Source organism: Prunus avium, chromosome 8 (assembly GCF_965620075.1).
Source record: "Prunus avium chromosome 8, drPruAviu1.hap1.1, whole genome shotgun sequence".
Classification (NCBI taxonomy): domain Eukaryota; kingdom Viridiplantae; phylum Streptophyta; class Magnoliopsida; order Rosales; family Rosaceae; genus Prunus; species Prunus avium.
In genome coordinates this window covers 34,731,031-34,749,393 of record NC_142291.1, presented here as the reverse complement: position 1 = coordinate 34,749,393, position 18,363 = coordinate 34,731,031, and the positions used below count along the sequence as shown (strand labels likewise).

Sequence of the window (18,363 nt, the reverse complement as noted above, 5' to 3'; positions counted from 1 at the left end):
TTATTAAGAAACAAGGTTGAGTCTCCTCTAAGAAAAAAAAAAAAAGTAAAGCAAAATTAGCGTTCGATGCCTACTTGGTTATTTTTAATATATGCAAACATCATCCACATCTTGTAAAAATATTTATTAAGAATATTAATGTTTTATTATTTTAAGGACTTTTTAATTATTTTTATTGACACATCAACATAAAAGTGGGTCCTTCACTTGCCACGTCATCAAAGTTAACAGACTTTTGGATGAAATTGACGACATGGGACAAAGTGGATCATCAAACCTCGATCAAGCGATGAAAGTGGGCAATTTTGAGTTTTGGCAGTAACAAAGTGGAATTTAACCAAAGTTTCAAGGAGCACTAGTGTAATTAAGCCTAATAATAATAATAATATGCAATCATCATCTTGTAGTGGCTATTATATAAAGCCACCCTTTATCTTCATTTTGTATCAAGTCAGGAACATCATCATTATCTAAAGTAGTGTTCTATTACCTTTGGTTTTTTGATCATCACAAGAGAACAAGTTCCTTCTCTTACCTATTATTACTCGCACATAACCGTGTCCACGACCAAAAATATTAGTCCTGTACCCATCATAGTCACGTAAATCTCTTTGCTGACTATGATTTGCTGATCAGGCAAGTAATCTCTTTGTAACTTCGTTCTTGATCTGAGGGCTATCCCACTGACTTATAAGTTACAACGCTTGAAGAATCAATTCTCTCTATTAAAAGACCAACCTGAGTGTCCATGTACGCAATTCTTGTGGGGGCTTCTGTTCCCCAAACTGATTTCTCTTCTAATATGGGTATACTGCCCAACGATGCCCTGAGAAAAGAAAAAGAAAAAACAAGGGCAAACATATATAAGAACACAACTTGTTGCAGAAATCCGATATTTCCGATAAAATTCGGATCGAAATAAAAATATATCTGTAAATTCCAATCTGAAAAATTCTGAACTACTCCCAACCCTTTCCAATCCAATTTTTCCAATTTTTTCTCGAAAATTCCAAATTTTTAATTATAATGACTTTTTTTTATAAGTCTTATATATATGTTTCATTTCAGTACTCATATATTCATATATTAGGATTATATTAATTCAAGACTATTGGTAAAAAATATATAGTCTTGTTTTTCTATATATATATATATAATTTTTTCCAATAGAATAATGTCATCCACCTTAGGAATAAAAAAACAAAAAAGCAAGCAACACAAACAATTTGCTCAAAACTTGCTTTAAACGTGGCTTGTCTTAATTGGCCTTTAATTGGACCCTAATGCATGCCACTCAACCAAAAATACTTAGGCCCGTTTCGGTAACGTTTTAAGAGGTTATTTTCATTTTCAGAGAACAAAAACGAGGCAAAAACACGTTTGGTGGCCCAAAAATAGAAAACACTGAGAATGTTTTCATAAAATGAAAATAAATTCATGTGTACTTGTAGAAAACAGAAAAAAAAAGTTGTTTTCATTCTCGTGGAAAACGTTTTCATAAAAATAACTCACGTATTATTATTTCAAATTGTACTATCAGACACGTTTTCGTTCTTTTTGTTTTTGATGTTTTCTAATTAATCTACCAGATGCATTTTCATTTCCTGAAAATGCAAATTCGTTTTCTTGTTTTCATTCTATGAAAATATTCTCATAAAACACTCTCCGTAAACGTTACCGGACGGGCTTTAGATTTTCACAATCCAAAATCAAAAGAGTTTTAACATGGCATTTAATTGGTGCCTGGGTCTTGGAAAACGAAACAACTCTTTCCCATGTAGACTCTATTCATTAGAGAAGAAACAAGATGAAAGGAATCAACCATTTCTCTCGAGTCCTTCTTTTTGCAATACCACCACCACCACCACTGCTGGTTTGCCCCAAAGTCTCTGTTTGTGTTTCTTTTACTCACCTAATAGATCTAATTTGTTGATTGCTATATATGTTTACTGCAGATCTATAAATGACAAACGAAGTGGATTTCAACCCTCAAGTTAGCAATCAGGTCCCTGAGCAGGCTACCATCAAAAGAAGCAAAAAAGAACCGAGAAGTCTGGCTTAGCTGGAAACCATGGAAAATATAAGGTATGGAATTAGATAATTGCAAATTAAAATAAAGGTTGTAAGTCGAATCTTCTTTCCTCAATTAACATAGAAATAAATTACTAAAACTAAAATAAGAACCTTGTCCACAACCTAGACCAGCCTTAGTTGAACTCAGCCCATTGATCAAGTCTTAGAGAATGGGCCAGTGTATTTAGCTAACTCAATAGACTTTACAAAAACCCAATATACAATGCATCGGACTTTCAAACAAAGAATCAAAGAAAAAAATTCAAAGAATTCAGAAGCTAGTTAAGTGCTTAGATTTCATGTGCAATCAAAGAATAGTATGCTTAGATTTCATGTGCAATCAAAGAATAGTATGGGTGTTGTCTTCTAACCTAGAGGATTAGGATGGACTATTTATTGGAGGTTAATGCCTAAAATTTATCCCTACTAATCCTACCATTTTCAAGGGGATTAGTGGGGATACATCAACCTCATATGAATAGTCCACCTTAATCTTTCAAGTTAGAAAACAATATCTATATTCTTCATTCTTCGTTGATTGCACATGAAATCTAGTCATTTTACTAATCCAAGCTAATCCTCCATATTAAACATGGCCAATTGAGTAGGGTTGGATTAAAATAATGAGTTTGATCCAATAATTAAGATGTAGGACCTCATTTAAGGGCTTAGATAAGGTCCTGAGATGCTCTTTCTTGCTTGGGCCTCTCTTGTTGCTTTGGGCTCTCCCCTCTTGGTGTTGTAAGCTTGTTAGGCCTAGCGATGTCCTAGTACAGTTAAGCCTTCGGCCTGTCCATAAAAGCAGAACTTTGTACATAAAAACGTGTAAATTGGGGGCCTACTGTTTAACGTGTTGTCACACCATTAGAATTGAACTCAACAAAAAATCAACAGGAACTTTGTACGTAAAGCGTGTAAGAGGGGGCCATTGTGCTGCCACTCCCATGTGCCCTTTTCTTTCTTCAGTGTGTGAAATGCTAGAATTTTTGTCCACCGACACTGCTTGGGTTATTAATTCACACCTCTTTTTCCATCTCGGATTATTTTCTGGGTTTTGTCAGTGCTTTTCTTAGTCAAGATCAAGAAAGAGTTGGATTACTTGATGGGTTTTTTCTTTTCGTAATTTCCATTGTTTTTCCGTCCTGCTTTTTGTACGATTGCTAAAACATGATATAGCTATAAGCTCTACCACTTCTTTCTAGATGTCATCCTGAGGTCTTCATAATCATACTATTATTTCTTTCTTAATATTTGCTGATAAGGCGATTAGTATCTCTGCAGCTTCTTTCTTGATCTGGAGGTACTGTCTGTCTCTAACTTAATTATTAGCTCTCTTATACTTGTTTGTGGATATTTTTTGGAACTAGCGTTATTTGCATATATGCATGTTTTGACAGGTTTGCAGGTTTTGGATAGGGATATGGATTCTTCTTCTTCTTCTTCTCTTCCTTTTCCTGCTCCTCTTCAAGAAAAGTACGATGTGTTTCTTAGTTTCAGAGGTGAAGACACACGCGATACTTTTACCAGCCATCTTCACGCGGCTTTACGTCGGAAGAACATTGAGACCTACATAGATTACAGACTTGAGAAAGGAGACGACATTGGACCTGCCCTTCTGGAAGCAATCGAGAAATCGAAAATTGCACTAGTCATTTTCTCAAAAGACTATGCTTCTTCCACATGGTGTTTGAAAGAACTTGTGCATATACTTGTGTTGACGCCAAAAAGTGGTTCTTTGACTTAGAGGGTCAACTTAGTAAATTTGTGTCTTCGGTAGACTTGATGCTTCAGTAGGCTGTGCGATCTGCAATAAAAGCAAGCGCACGGTAAGACCTAGGGCACCGGTGTGGTACCGGCCGAAGGCTCTCCGATGCTTAAGTAAGTTCGGGAATAGAAAGTTCAACTGACAGATCAATAGGCTTGTATGCCGTAAGTTCTGATTACCTCTATTTTGGGATAGTTGGCCTCCTTTTATAGCTCTTGGGAGGTGTGCATTTTGTTGATTATTTCGATGTGGGACTGTGGGCGTCGCTTGGGAGCACGCCACGTGTCCCAGGAGAGGGCGTTGCCCTAATGGAGAGATCGGTAGGTAGGGTGCCGAGGGTGCCTCTGACCAAGCCCAGTTTCCTCCACGTGTCTTGTCCTTATTGGCTGTTTAATTTGGGTGTAAACAGGAGTCCCCCAAGTTCTCGAGCGAGATTTCTCGATCGGGGACTTGTATGTCCTTCGGTAATCACTCGGTTAATCTACCGTTCGGTAGTCTGTCAGGGAGGCGCGCTGGGGCCTTGTCCTGGTGCCGATCGATTTCAAAGACTTGGCCGGAAACTCAAGAGTCGCCACTTCGAGGGTTACCGTTCGGCAGGTCATAGTACGTTTAAAGGGTCCCGAGAGATTCTTGCCGATGCCCTGTTAACTTGGGCGAGTTTGATATCTTTTCATGCGACCTTGCGCACAGTGATGGGTAATGATGGGACAGAATGTCGCTTCGTCTTCTGTACCCAACGTGCTCTCAGGGATCCTATTCAGCGCTCGACACGTGGCGTGTCTTATCACGCGGAGCAGCGCCATTAATGCGTCGTTTGGAATTTCGAGGAGTACCGTTGCAACTTTCGCCCTATAAATAGAGGGAGTCTCTGAGGCAAAACTCACTTTGCATTTGTGAGTAAGGCGAGAGCTCTGTCCAGGCGATTTCTGACGAAGGCGAACGGTAACATAGGCGAATTCCGGCGTGAGCAGACGGCAATACAGGCGATTTCTGGCGAAGCAAACGGTACTTGAAGCAATTTGAACCTGTTACTTCCAACGCACAAGGTACCGTTCGGTAACTTTGCAATTTTCATTTTTTTTTCTTTTCATTGTGCATACGTCCTTCCATAGTTTGAACTAGACTAGAACTTTATGCAAGTGGGGTGTGGTTCGGTAGTCTAGTTGCCATAGGTAGAGACGTAGGCATCGGTAGGATAGCTCCATGCATGGCCCTTAGTTTCCTTCCGTTGTTTTGTAGATGTCTGATAGCGAGTCAGGATTCGATAGCGAGCCCAACGCGTTCGAGAACGAGTCTCCAGATAGGAGAGGGGCTACCGACAGTGAGGAGTCGGGATTCGATACCGATAGCGATAGTGGTTCTGAGGTGGAAGTAGTTGGCGAGAGGGTTAGACCTGCGCCCACCCATGGAATCGGTAAGGGGTTCATGACCAGTCAGCCCCTGCCGTTGGCTGTTGTTTACAGTGATGGTCGGCAGGCTGGGTTGAGCCAGCGTCCCGAACCTCAAGCGGAAGACGCTCGGATGCTGGAGGCATCTTCCAGTCATCGTGAAGAGGCTTCTACTTCTGGGCGTGAGGAGACTTCCGAGCCAGTTACCCTACCGAGGGTTACAATAGTGAGCAGAGGGAACCAAAGGGTACCGATGGGGGTACCGAGGGAGCAGCTCTTTGACGTAGATTACCTACCGCCCAACAAGTTGACCTACCGAGAGCTGGAGAGGATTAGGGCGGAGTATAGGATTCCCAATTCGGTAGGGATGAGGATCCCGAGCCCTACCGAATCCCTGAGCAACCCTGAGGACGGTGAGGTTGCGTTCTTCACCGACGTCCTTCAGCAGGGCGTCAGGCTGCCGTTGCAGCCCCCAGTTCAACGGATCTTGGCCCAGATTGGGTATGCCCCAGGTCAGTTCAATCCGAACTTCTGGGTTGTTCTGATGGGGGTTGTAACGGCATTCGGTCTTGCCGATGAGGAGGGGCCTTCATACGAGCAGTTCTCCCACCTGTACAGTATTACCAAGTCCAAGAGTGCCGACCATGGTGGCTGGGTTCAGGCGAACTGTCTCAAGGCCTCCGAAAGGGGCCACTTTTTGAATGCCGTGCCGACTTCTCAGAAGTCGTGGAGGAATCGGCGAGTGCTGCTTTCCGGCGATTGGGAATCGCCCTCTGGAGTGCCCGTGCGCTTTCACATTCCCACCACCTTTCAGATTGCCGGTAGGTCGCCGCCATGCCGATGGGAAGGTCACTTTTCTTTTTGTTGTTCAGAAGGCTAACTCATTTTGTTGTTTCTGCAGGCAAACTGAAGCAGCCAACGGCAACCCAGTCAGAGCTTCGGCAGATTGATACAGTGAGGCTGAGAGTTCCTGCCGGTGACAGGGAGTACCCACAGTTTCTCTTCACCGAGAACCTTATCAGAGCCGGTCTTGCTAACCCTGCCGAGAGTAAGTGCACTTGAGTTTTCCTTTTTCTCCCTTGTTGTTGTTTGTTTGTTTGTTTTTTTTTTTTGCTAACCCCACCGTTCCTGCAGTGTCAGAGGCCAGGAAGACTGCCGAGGTTAAGAAGCTCTCCGAGACTTCTAAGCGACGCCTCCTGGTGGTTGCCAAGGGGAAGAAACAGAGACGGCAGCCAGAGGCCTCTGCCGAGAGGGTGGCGGAGGCAGTTCCTGAGGAGCAGCCCCGAGGCGAACGGCAAAGGCAACGCCCTGCCGAGCCTACGAGCCGAAGGACGCCTGTCAACGAGCCGGCACCTGCTCCGAACCAGGGTGCCGATGCTACCCCGTCCAAGGCTTCCGGGAAACGGCCCGTGACGGTGGACCTGGATGCCGCTTCGACTCCTAAGCGGGCACGGCTTGCCGATTCCCAGAGGGCCGTCTTTGCCGTTGAGGAGGAAGGGGGTGTTAAGCTCATAATTTCATACATATACATGCCCTATTTACTTACTTCTTTTGCTTAGTTTCCTAGATTTCTAAGTGATTTGCCTCCCTTTGTGTGTTTTGTAGGCCAATAGAGCAAGAGAGCATAATTCATGCAATTCAAGCATGTTAAGGCCTAATTTGGATGAATGGATGAAGAGCTTAAAGACAAACTCATTTTGGCTACAGCCCCCTGCCAGTCCAGTTCCGTAGGTCATATTGCAAGCTTTGTTTCAACAACCTACATAGCTCTAATGAGGCCACATTCTTCATGAAAGTTGTTCCAATTGGTGTGTAATATAACATATCCAAAATTCAGCCCCATTGGATAAATCTGGAGTCCGTTACCTAGCAAACACAGAACCATGCTCAGGATGGATCTTATCAGCGCGGAAAATGAGTTAGCAATTTGTTTCGGCCTTAACTTCTTCCTCCGACCTTGGATTGGCCCAAATAACATATGGCTGGAAAGAAGACATTCTGAACTTCAATTTCGAGTGCTTAAAGTCCTAATTTGATTAAGAGAAGCCCAAGTTGTAAGCCCTTGAAGTTGCTGGTCATGCTGACCTCAGCATGTGCTGGTTGGATGCTTTGTCATGGTGAGCTAGGTATGAGCTATCATTTCTGGTTGGAAGCTTGGTCATGGTGACATGAAGATGAGCTAGGGCTGCTGGTGGGATCTATTGGTGAAGTGCATCAACCAATTCAAGATTTTCTAATACAAGTGCATCACCCAATTTAGATTTTCTAATACAAGTGCATCAACCATTTCAGATTTTATAAAACAAGTGTTGTATGCATTAGCCATATTGAATTCAGATTTTCACTTCCCCTAGGCCTATAAATAGGGAAGTTCTCTAAGCTTGTAAACACACCCCAAGGGGGGGAGCTCTCAAACACTTCTCTAGAGCTCCCTTCCCTTCTCTCCCTCAAATTCTCTTAGTTTTCCTTTCTAGTTTTCAATTGTTATAATGAGATCTTTGTGCTGAAATTCTCCTTAAGTTTTTCTTAGTTCCACTTTACTTTTCATTATGTAAATTCTTTTCTTTAGTTTCAAGTTTGATTAGTTTTCAAGTTTCAATTATGGTTTTTGTTCTTATTCATTATGCTTATAAGTTAATATGCTAGTTTGAATGATTGATCACCATTTAGGCTTGCATGTTAGCTATCTTGGTTTGAATTAAGAGTAGACACCATGCTTTAATTCGAATTGAACTATGAATAGGAAGAGTATGTATGGACATTCGACAACAGGGATTAGATACATGCTTGGTTGTTTAAATTGTTCTTCTATGCTTAATGGGTTCCTAATGCTTAATTTTAGGTTAGACAACAAATGATCAAATTAGGGAATTAGGAACACAAGGTTATGACCACACACCATGGCTTAATCATACATTAGCTAGAATCAATCCGTTAATCTAATTGAACTTGGGAACTTATCTGCTTGAGTTAGTTATTTTCTTTCTTCCTTGTTTTATTTATTTCCCTTCTTTTTCATTTCTGTTTTGTGTAGGGAAAATGAATTGAATCATTCAATCACCAATCCTCGTGGGATCGACCTCGCACTTACATACGCTATACTACCGAACGGCTCGTGCACTTGCGAGTATCACAAGTTGAGGATGCAGCTGAATCCATTTTGGTGCAGCTGTATCTACGCAACAGGGGGCCTACCGAGGCAGTCACGCTGGCTTGTCCTTCGAAGACGGTCCAGTTTGCGAACCACATGATCGTGGGTTCGCAGATGGACCTTGCTGAGATCGACGAGCTGCCGAAGAGGGCTCTTCGGGAGGAGGCTGGGCGCGCCTTCCGTCTGCAGGCCACGGTAACCTTCGAACTCCAATCGTGCCTTTGTCAACAGTTTTCTTCCGTTTGATACTGACTTGTGGCTTTGTTTCTCAGGCGTCGATGGACATGTGGCTGTGCATGAGGAGGGCGATTAATGCTGCCGAGCGCGCCAAACGGCTATACGAGGACGGCCGTTCCAAGGTTGCTGACGCTGCCAAGGCCCTCCAGGACCACGCCAACCTCGTGCAGGACATGCACCCTGCCGAACGGCAGATTCAGGCGCACGAGGCGAAGCTTGCCGAGATGCGCGAGGTTCTGGATGGCGCTGAGCAGGCGGCCAGGGATGCCGAACGAGCGAAGGCGGCGGCGCAGACGGCACTGGAGGCGTCCGAGCGGTCGAAGGCAGCGGAGATAGAGGCTGCCGTTAACGAAGCCATCAGGGGATACCGTTTTTCCTCTGAGTTCACCTCTTTGGTGGATACTGAAGTGGCTTCGGAGATGGCGGACCTCATCTACCGTTTCAAGCGGTTTAATCCGGGCCAGAAGCTGAACCTGAACTTCGCTGCCGATCCCCCTCCCCTACCGGAAGGCCTCACAGAAGAGATGATTGAGGAATACGAGGGGAAAGATGCCCCGGAGGATGCTGAGGGTCCGGATGCCGAGGGTGCCCCTGATGCCACTGTCGACGCCGTGGTTGCGGATACCGAAGACCAGGGCGGTCGTGCTGCCGAGGCTTGAGGTGGGTTTTTGTAATAGTAATTTTTGTATTGTAATTGCCGTTGGCAAAAATTCCGAACATATTAATGCCGAGGGCATTTTTAATGTTTAAAGTAATTTGTTTTTTTCAAAATTGTGTTTTTGCTGATTCCCGTTTGTATTTGTATCCATGCTTGCTACTGCCGTAGGCTAGTAACTGTAGGAGTTAGTTTGCTTTGGATTTAACCAAAGTGTCCTTACCTTCGGTACCCAAACCAAAGTAGCGATACTGTCGTTGGCTCAGAAACCAAGGTCCAAAAGCCTTTCATCCATAGAGATGCCGTGGGCACGTCTATGATACCGTATAGATTGTATTTAGCTCGATGAGAATACCGTAGGTAATTCCAGGGCATTGTACTGCCGTAGGCTTGTATACTGCATTAACTTGGAAAAAATTGACAAGCTAAGTTGGAATCGGTAGTAAGCATGTAGTGGTGTAATTCGAATTGCCGTAGGCAACGTTACTGTGGCTCATTTCAGTGAGCCCTACCGAAACAATTTTTCGAACGGATACCGTTAGGGTGTTATGTTCTGAATGTATGGGACTGGATAATCTCATTTTATTTATATATGCCGTAGGCAAAAATACAAACTCCTCCCTGCCGTTGGCTAGGGGGCTTTATTTAAAATAACTTTTGAGATGTTCCACATTCCACGGGTGACCGAGGGTCTTCCCATCTGTGCCTCGGAGCCTGTAAGTACCGGAACGTAGGATGCCGATGACTTCGTAAGGTCCTTCCCAAGAAGGTCCGAGGGTTCCTTCCGTTGGGTTTTTGGTTGCCAGCGAAACCTTGCGCATGACCCAGTCCCCGATTCTGAAGGAACGCGGTTTGACCCTTGAGTCGTAGTACCGAGAGACGCGCTGTTTGTAAGCTTCATTCCGAAGGTTGGCTACCGTTCGCCGTTCTTCGATTAAATCCAGGCTCATCGCGAGTGCTGCCTCGTTAGCCTTCGGCTCGAAGCTTTCCGTTCGGTAAGAAGACTCACCGATCTCAACTGGGACGACGGCCTCCGACCCGAACGCAAGGCTGAAGGGAGTTTCTCCCGTGGAGGTTCGGTAGGATGTTCGTATGGCCCACAGAGCTTCGGGAAGCTTCTCCGGCCAAGCGCCCTTGGCATGGTTGAGCTGCCGTTTCAAGAGCTTCTTGATGATTTTGTTTACGGCCTCAACCTGGCCGTTCGATTGAGGGTGAGCTGGCGAGGCGAAGAACAGGTTAATTTTGAGGCGAGTGCAGAACTGTATGAAGAGTTCCGAATCGAACTGCCTGCCGTTATCAGTGATGATGGCGTAAGGAATGCCGAAGCGGCAACAGATGTTGGTCCAGACAAATTCTTCAACTCTGGCTGCCGTTATGGTGGCTAAGGCTTCGGCCTCAACCCATTTCGTGAAATAGTCCACGGCAACGATTGCGTATTTGACCTGTCCTTTGCCTTGCGGCATTGGCCCGATTAGGTCGAGTCCCCATTGGGCGAATGGCCATGGGCTTACGATAGGTGTGAGGGGTTCGGCAGGTAGGTGCGGGATGTTACCGAACCTCTGGCATTTGTCGCACTTCTTTACCATCGCGATTGCATCCCTGTGCATGGATGGCCAGTAGTAGCCCTGCCGAAAGGCTTTGTGGGCCAGGGATTTAGAACCGGAGTGATCGCCGCAGACACCACTGCGGATCTCCCGAAGGACATATTCGCCCTGCTCTTCGGTGATGCATTTCATGTAGGGGGTCGAGTAGCCACGTTTGTACAAGATGTCGTTGATGTCAATGTACCTCGTCGATCGGTAGCGCAGTTGTCTGGCCTTGGCCTTATCTGTAGGTAGGGTACCGTTCGTTAGGTAAGCGTGAATAGGCGACATCCACGTATCGTTGTACTCGACAGCGCAGATCTCGGCAGTGGCGGTGCTCGGAAGGGCCAATATCTCGACGGGGATCTTTCGACCTACTTTGTCGTTGATTGCCGAAGCCAATCTAGCGAGGGCGTCGGCATGACTGTTTTCGTTTCTTGGTATCTGCCGAATCTCGTACGCCTGGAACTTGTTTAGCAGTTGGTGTGCTGCCGTAAGATATGCCGTCATGGATGCGTCTTTAGCTGCGAAGTCGGCAGTCACCTGGTTCACTATTAGCTGCGAGTCGCTGTAGATGCTGATCTGAATTGCCCCCATGCTTCTGGCGAGCCGTAGGCCAGCCAAAAGTGCCTCGTATTCGGCTTCGTTGTTGGACGTTCGGAAGCCAAACCTGATGGCATATTCAATTTTGACTCCATCGGGAGCGGTGAGTACCAGACCTGCTCCGCATCCTTGTTGGTTTGCCGAACCGTCAACATGCAGGACCCAGAGAGGAGTTGACTGGTCGAGACGACTGCCGTTCGGTAGTCCTTCCTGTGGAGGGGTTTCCTCAGTTTCTGAAGGTTCCGAAGGTGTCAGCTCAGCGATGAAGTCTGCTACGGCTTGTCCCTTTTCGGCAGGCCTAGGTTTGAACTGTACGTCGAATTCTCCTAGCTCGATCGCCCATTTCACCAGCCTTCCGGATGTTTCTGGTTTTTGAAAAACTTGCCGAAGGGGCTGGTTGGTCAGAACGATGATGGTGTGGGCCTGAAAATAGGGCCTTAACCGCCGGGCAGAAACGACCAGAGCTAAAGCCAGCTGCTCGAGTGGGGGGTACCGAGATTCTGCCCCCTGAAGGGCCTTACTGACGTAGAAGATTGGCAGCTCTGCCTTCTCTGGGATCCGTATCAGTACTGAGCTAACGGCAGTGCTGGATACCGACAGATATAGAGAGAGCGTTTCTCCAGGAAGGGGTTTCGACAGTAGCGGTGCTCGGCCCATGTAGTCCTTCAAGTCTTGAAACGCCTTATCACATTCGGCAGTCCACTGTATATGGTGTTTGGCCCCTTTCAAGGCTTTGAAGAACGGTGTACATTTGTCTGTAGCTTTGGAGATGAAGCGAGTGAGGGCTGCCACTCGTCCGGTAAGGCTCTGGATGTCCTTCTGTGTCTTCGGCACCTCCATGTCGATTATGGCCTTGATTTTATCGGGGTTTGCCTCAATACCCCTCTGGCTGATCATGAAACCGAGGAATCTCCCTGAAGATACGCCGAAGGCGCACTTCGTCGGGTTGAGTCTCATTCTGTAATCCTTCAAGATGCCGAACATGAGCGATAGGTTTTTCAAATGCTCCCCTGCCGTTCGTCTCTTTACTAGCATGTCGTCTACGTAGACCTCCATGGTGCTACCGATCTGCTCAGCGAAGATTCGGTTGACCAGTCTCTGATAGGTTGCCCCCGCATTCTTCAAGCCGAACAGCATGACGTTATAGCAGTACAGGCCTTTGTCAGTTATGAACGCCGTGTGTTCACTATCGGCAGGGTGCATGAAGATCTGGTTGTATCCGAAGTATGCGTCCTTGAAGCTGAGCAGCTCATGACCGGCAGTGGCGTCAACCAGCTGATCGATGCGCGGCAACGGGAAGCTATCCTTCGGACAGGCCTTATTGAGGTCGGTGTAGTCCTGGCACATTCGCCATCCGCCCTTTGCCTTCCGAACCATGACTGAGTTCGCCAGCCATTCCGGATATATGGCCTCTCGTATGAAGCCGATGGTCATGAGTTTGTCCACCTCGTTCTTCATGGCTTCATACCGTTCGGTATCGTAGGATCGGCGCTTTTGCCTGATAGGTTTGAATGCCGGTGAGATGCTCAGCTTGTGGCTGATGATGTCAGGTGATATGCCCGGCATGTCGTTGTAGGACCAAGCAAAGACTTCTGAGTTCTGCCGAAGGAACCGGATGAATTCGGCACGGAGGGTGGCGTTCAGCATGGTACCGATTCTCACACACCGGTCCGGTTGATTCTCGTCCAGCGCCACCGTTTCGAGATCTTCGGCAGGTTGTGCCACTGGAGTGGGCGTTTCCTCCCTTGAATCGTCCACTGGTTCATTGTCGTTCGGCAAGTCTGCGACCGTGAAGGTTTCCTTCTGCTTGTGGGGAGCTGCCGATTTCAACGCTGTGGCGTAGCAGTTCCGAGCGCTCAATTGATCACCCCTGATTGCCCCCGTGCCGCAGCAGGTTGGGAACTTCATGAGTAGCATGTGGGGGGACAAGTGGGCCTTTATTGCCGTCAGAGTCGTTCGGCCGACAATTACGTTATACGCCGTAGGACAGTCTACCACAAGGAACTGGTCGTAGACCATGGTCCTTCGTGGTGCTGTGCCGAAGGCGATTGGCAGGCTGACACTGCCGATTGGCTGGACCAGGTCTCCTGAAAAGCTAAGGAGAGGCGAGAGTTGCCGATTGACTTGGCTGTCATCTATTCCGAGTTCTTTGAATGCATCGGCGAAGATGACGTTTACCGAACTGCCATTGTCGATCAGGATTCGTCCGACATCGAACTCGGCAATGTCGGCTCGGATGATCATAGGGTCGTTGTGTGGGTAGATGATCCCTTCTTCTTCTTCTTCGGAGAAGGTGATGGGTTCCCACCTGACCTTCGGCATCTTTGTATGCCGGCTGCTTTCAATGCCGAGGACTTGGGGATATTGTGCCGCCCTGACATACTGCTTTATCGAACGGTTGGATGCTCCGGCAAGGGTTAGGCCTCCGCTGATGGTGCTGATCATGTTGATCTGCCGATTAGCGTTCGGAACTGGCGCCTGCTGAGGCCTGGCTATGTATTGGTCCAGTTTGCCTTCCCGAATTAACCGCTCAACGATTTTTCGCAGGCTTATGCAGTCCTCGGTGTTGTGGCTATTCTGCTGATGGTATCGGCAGAATTTCCCTGTATCCCTGCCGTCCTGCCGACTGGGCTTTCGGAAGGCTGGCTTCGGGATTATCTCGTTCTCGTTCATCAGCACTGCTTCGTAGGAGGTGTTGAGCAGGGTGAACACCTCCGTCCCTTGGTGATGTGCCGTTAGTGGGGCTCGGTAGTTTTCCCTGCCGTACCTGCTTTTGTTTTTCTTGGAATGCCCCTTTTGGGAGCTTCCGGCATCTTTGCGTTTGTGACTTTCAGAGTACGCCGCAGTCTGGGTTGGTGGTGCGTACGGTGATGCCTGTGCTGTGGAGGGGCGCTGTACCGATTCGCTCTGCCGAGCCACGGGCTCGGCCCTCGAGTTGAAATATTCAGCCTTGGCGTGGATTGCCGCTTGCTTCATGAGTTCATCATATGTACGCCAATTGCTGCTGTGCACCAGATACCGAAAGTGTGAGGACCGTAGGCCACTCTTGAAGGCGCCGTAGGCTGCCCTGTCATCGGTATCCGGGCATCTCGAGTACTCGTGGCTGAATCGTGCGGCATACTCACGCAATGGTTCGTCATCCCTCTGTCGGATGGTATACAGATCATCGGCAGAGTACAGTCTGTCTGTCTGAATCATGAAGTGGTTCAGGAAGATTTGCTTCAGCTCGTCGAAGGAGTCGACCGTCCCCGGTTCCAAACGGTAGAACCAATTCAGAGCTGCTTCCGTGAGTGAGGAAGGGAACAGAAGGCAAAGGCCTTCGTCGCTCAGCCCTCGGCATCCTACTGCTGATTGAAAAGAATGGAGGTGCGTCAGTGGATCCTCCACCCCTGTGTAGGGGGTGATGCGGAGGGGCTGCACATCCCTATCCTGCCGTGAGTGCCTTATGCGCTCGGTGAAGGGTCCTGGCCGAAGCCTTCCCCAGTCTGGCTCCTGTGAACGATTCCGATCGTCCTCCATCTTTTGTACCCTTTGAAGGAGGAGGCGGATGACTGGGTCTCGGTCCGGTATCTTCTCTGCCGTTTGATGCACCGATCGCGGTTGGGACCTGGCAGGGTTAACCTCCGAGAACTTCGTCGGGGTTGCCGAACGGTAGGGAGATGACCGGTTGTTGGAAGGAATGTACTCATGGTCAGACTCTGCCGTGGATTCTAGGACTTGTATCCGCCGTATCGGAGACTTCCTCCCCATGTTCTTCAGTCGGGGGTCGTCCAAGCGGGCGTTGATCCTGATCGGCGATTGCTGCCGTTCGGAATGCCGTTCGACTTCTCGCTCTAGCAGCCGGTGTCGGCAATCGGAATAGACCTTCTTCGGTACATGGGGCTTATTTTTGGGTGCCGGGACCACCAATTGTTTAGACGGCGCAGGCGTTGCCTTTGCCACCTTCTTGCCATTCTTCTGCCGACGAGGAGTCTGCAGGCTTTCGGACGATCGGTCTGTCGGCATGTTCTGCGTTTGCTGCTGGTTTAACAGCAGTTGCGTTTCTTCCACTCTGGTCGAGAGAAGATTATTGTGTTCTTGCATCCTAGCCATGTCCTGCCGAAGGGACACGACTTGGGCTAAAAGCTCCGCGTTTTCGGCGGATTGGATCGCAGGGGGATTAGTTGCCGGTGTGTATGGGGCTGGCGCAGGGCTCACCCCGCTTGGCATGCCGAACGGCATCCCCTCTCGTGGTACGAACGTAGTATTTTCAGTGGTCCCACAGACGGCGCCAAATTGTTGACGCCAAAAAGTGGTTCTTTGACTTAGAGGGTCAACTTAGTAAATTTGTGTCTTCGGTAGACTTGATGCTTCGGTAGGCTGTGCGATCTGCAATAAAAGCAAGCGCACGGTAAGACCTAGGGCACCGGTGTGATACCGGCCGAAGGCTCTCCGATGCTTAAGTAAGTTCGGGAATAGAAAGTTCAACTGACAGATCAATAGGCTTGTATGCCGTAAGTTCTGATTACCTCTATTTTGGGATAGTTGGCCTCCTTTTATAGCTCTTGGGAGGTGTGCATTTTGTTGATTATTTCGATGTGGGACTGTGGGCGTCGCTTGGGAGCGCGCCACGTGTCCCAGGAGAGGGCGTTGCCCTAATGGAGAGATCGGTAGGTAGGGTGCCGAGGGTGCCTCTGACCAAGCCCAGTTTCCTCCACGTGTCTTGTCCTTATTGGCTGTTTAATTTGGGTGTAAACAACTTGGATGCAAGAAAAGAAATAAACAAATTGTTATACCCATTTTTTATCACATAAATCCATCAGATGTACGAAAACAAAAGGGAACTTATGCACTTGAAGATCGTCCACTTAAGCGCAGTAGGGATGAGGTGGCCAACTGGAGGGCTGCTTTGGAGGAAGCAGCCAATATGTCTGGGTTTCATTATTCAAGCAAAACAGAGTATACTAAATCTCTAGCTTGTATCAATTTCTTTTTGTGATAATTTGATTCATATACTTACTATTGTTTGTCTTTCATAATGATATTTGCCAGAACTTATGCACTTGCACTTGATGAACTTGAAAAACGTTTCAAGGGCAGTAGGGATGAGGTGGGTAACTGGAGGGATGCTTTGAAGGAAGCAACCGATATGGCTGGGTATACTAAATCTCGAACTTGTATCAATTTCTTTTTGTGATAATTTGATTCATATACTTACTATTGTTTGTCTTTCATAATGATATTTGCCAGGAGGACAGAGGCCCATTTTGTCGAGGAAGTTGTTCAAGATGTTTTGACCAAATTGAATCGCGAATCGTCAAGTGATTTAAAGGGCCTGGTTGGAATTGAAAGAAAAATTGAGCAAATTGAGTCTTTATTATGCTTGGATTCGCCAGGTGTTTGCTGTGTAGGTATTTGGGGCATGGGTGGTATAGGCAAGACCACCCTTGCTGATGCTGTATTTCACAGGCAGTCCTCTAAATTTGAAGTTTGTTGTTTTCTTGCAAATGTCAGGGAGAAATCAGAAAAGACGGATGGGCTACATCAGTTGCGAAATAAACTTGTTGGTGAGATATTAAAGCAAGAAGGTGTAAATATCGACACTCCGTCTATACCACCTCATATTCAAGATAGGCTCAGGCGTACGAAGGCGCTCATTGTTCTTGATGATGTGAAAGCTCGAAAACAACTAGAATATCTTGTTGGTGATGATGATTGGTTTTGCCAGGGAAGCCGAATCATTATAACTGCTAGAGATAAAGGCCTACTTGTGCAAAAAGTTGACCCTGAAAAGATATACGATGTTGAGGGATTAGGTTCTGATGATGCTCTTAGGCTCTTTCATTCCCATGCTTTTGGAAATAAATCTCCGACAACAGATTGCACTGAGTTGTCAAGAGAGGTGGTGTATTATATTAAGGGCATTCCATTAGCTCTTAAAGTTATGGGGTCCTCATTCCGTCGTTGCAAGAGCAAACAAGAGTGGGAAGTTCAATGGAAAAAAGTGAAAAAATTTCCAAACGAAGAAATCGATCAAGTGTTGAGAATAAGTTACGATGGATTAGGAAAAAATGAGAAGGAGATATTTCTTGATATAGCATGTTTTCATAAAGGCGATGACATGAATGATGTAAAAGAATGTTTAGATAGTTGTGATTTCCACGGGGAAGCGGGAATCAATGATCTTATTGATAGGTCTCTCATATCAATTTCCGAATGGAACTGCATAGCGATGCATGATTTGGTGCAAGAAATGGGAAGGGCAATTGCTCGAGAACAATGCAGCAGGTTGTTCAATGATGAGGATGTCTATAAAGTATTGACAAATAACCAGGTACATAGTAATATTCACATTTACAATAAACAAGTCAGATTATTCCTACAAATGTAATTTTGGATTTTACATTTACAATAAACAAGTCAGGTACATAGTAATATTTACATTTATATTTTGCTCTTGATTGTCAGGGAGATGGACATGTTCAAGCAATATCCTTTGCCTTGCTCGAGAATAAGGAGTTGAAACATGCAAACTTTGAAAAGATGTATAAACTGAGATTCCTACATGTCGGTTATGATTTTCCATCAGAAATTGTTTCTCTTGGTCTTCCCAATTCTCTTAGATATCTTGAATGGAACAAATATCCTTTGAAATCTTTGCCATCAAAATTTTCTGCTCAAAATCTTGTTGTCCTAAAAATGTGGCGCTGCCAAGTTGTGGGGCGACTTTGGAATGAAGACCAGGTATATTATATATGCTTATTTTAGTTCTTGTATAACATGTGGCCTAGAAAGTAATAATCTGCAAGCTAAGTTATTAATTCTTGTTTAATTTGTTACAGAGTCCTGTGAACTTAAAATGGATCTGTGTTACTGAATGCAGACATCTAACTGAAGTCCCAAATCTCTCTCGGAGTCGGAAAATTGAG

The 18,363-nt window shown here is 46.4% G+C and overlaps 3 protein-coding genes across 5 annotated transcripts; all 3 read left to right on the top strand.

Annotated features, from left to right (window-relative positions):
- Positions 1-1,727: 1,727 nt before the first annotated feature.
- LOC148292635 (uncharacterized) lies at positions 1,728-7,756 on the top strand. 3 transcript variants are annotated; one of them, XM_088245046.1, is made up of 5 exons: positions 1,728-1,873; positions 1,956-2,085; positions 3,471-6,047; positions 6,128-6,274; positions 6,361-7,756. In XM_088245046.1, the coding sequence occupies exons 3-5, from the start codon at positions 5,078-5,080 to the stop codon at positions 6,783-6,785; spliced, it is 1,542 nt and encodes a 513-aa protein (XP_088101172.1). In that variant the 5' UTR covers positions 1,728-1,873; positions 1,956-2,085; positions 3,471-5,077; the 3' UTR covers positions 6,786-7,756. The 3 variants fall into 3 exon arrangements, with proteins under 3 accessions (XP_088101172.1, XP_088101174.1, XP_088101173.1); XM_088245048.1 differs by lacking the exons at positions 1,728-1,873; positions 1,956-2,085 and adding an exon at positions 2,110-3,373 and having other exon boundaries at positions 3,479-6,047; XM_088245047.1 differs by lacking the exons at positions 1,728-1,873; positions 1,956-2,085 and adding an exon at positions 2,110-3,373.
- Positions 7,757-8,270: 514 nt separating this feature from the next.
- LOC148292634 (uncharacterized) lies at positions 8,271-9,586 on the top strand. Its single transcript, XM_088245050.1, has 2 exons — positions 8,271-8,572; positions 8,650-9,586. The coding sequence occupies exons 1-2, from the start codon at positions 8,474-8,476 to the stop codon at positions 9,271-9,273; spliced, it is 723 nt and encodes a 240-aa protein (XP_088101176.1). The 5' UTR covers positions 8,271-8,473; the 3' UTR covers positions 9,274-9,586.
- A 447-nt stretch (positions 9,587-10,033) lies between these two features.
- LOC110754665 (TMV resistance protein N-like) lies at positions 10,034-18,298 on the top strand. Its single transcript, XM_088245049.1, has 3 exons — positions 10,034-16,591; positions 16,685-17,768; positions 17,903-18,298. Exons 1-3 carry the CDS (start codon positions 16,473-16,475, stop codon positions 18,200-18,202), a joined length of 1,503 nt encoding a protein of 500 aa, XP_088101175.1. The 5' UTR covers positions 10,034-16,472; the 3' UTR covers positions 18,203-18,298.
- Positions 18,299-18,363: the final 65 nt, after the last annotated feature.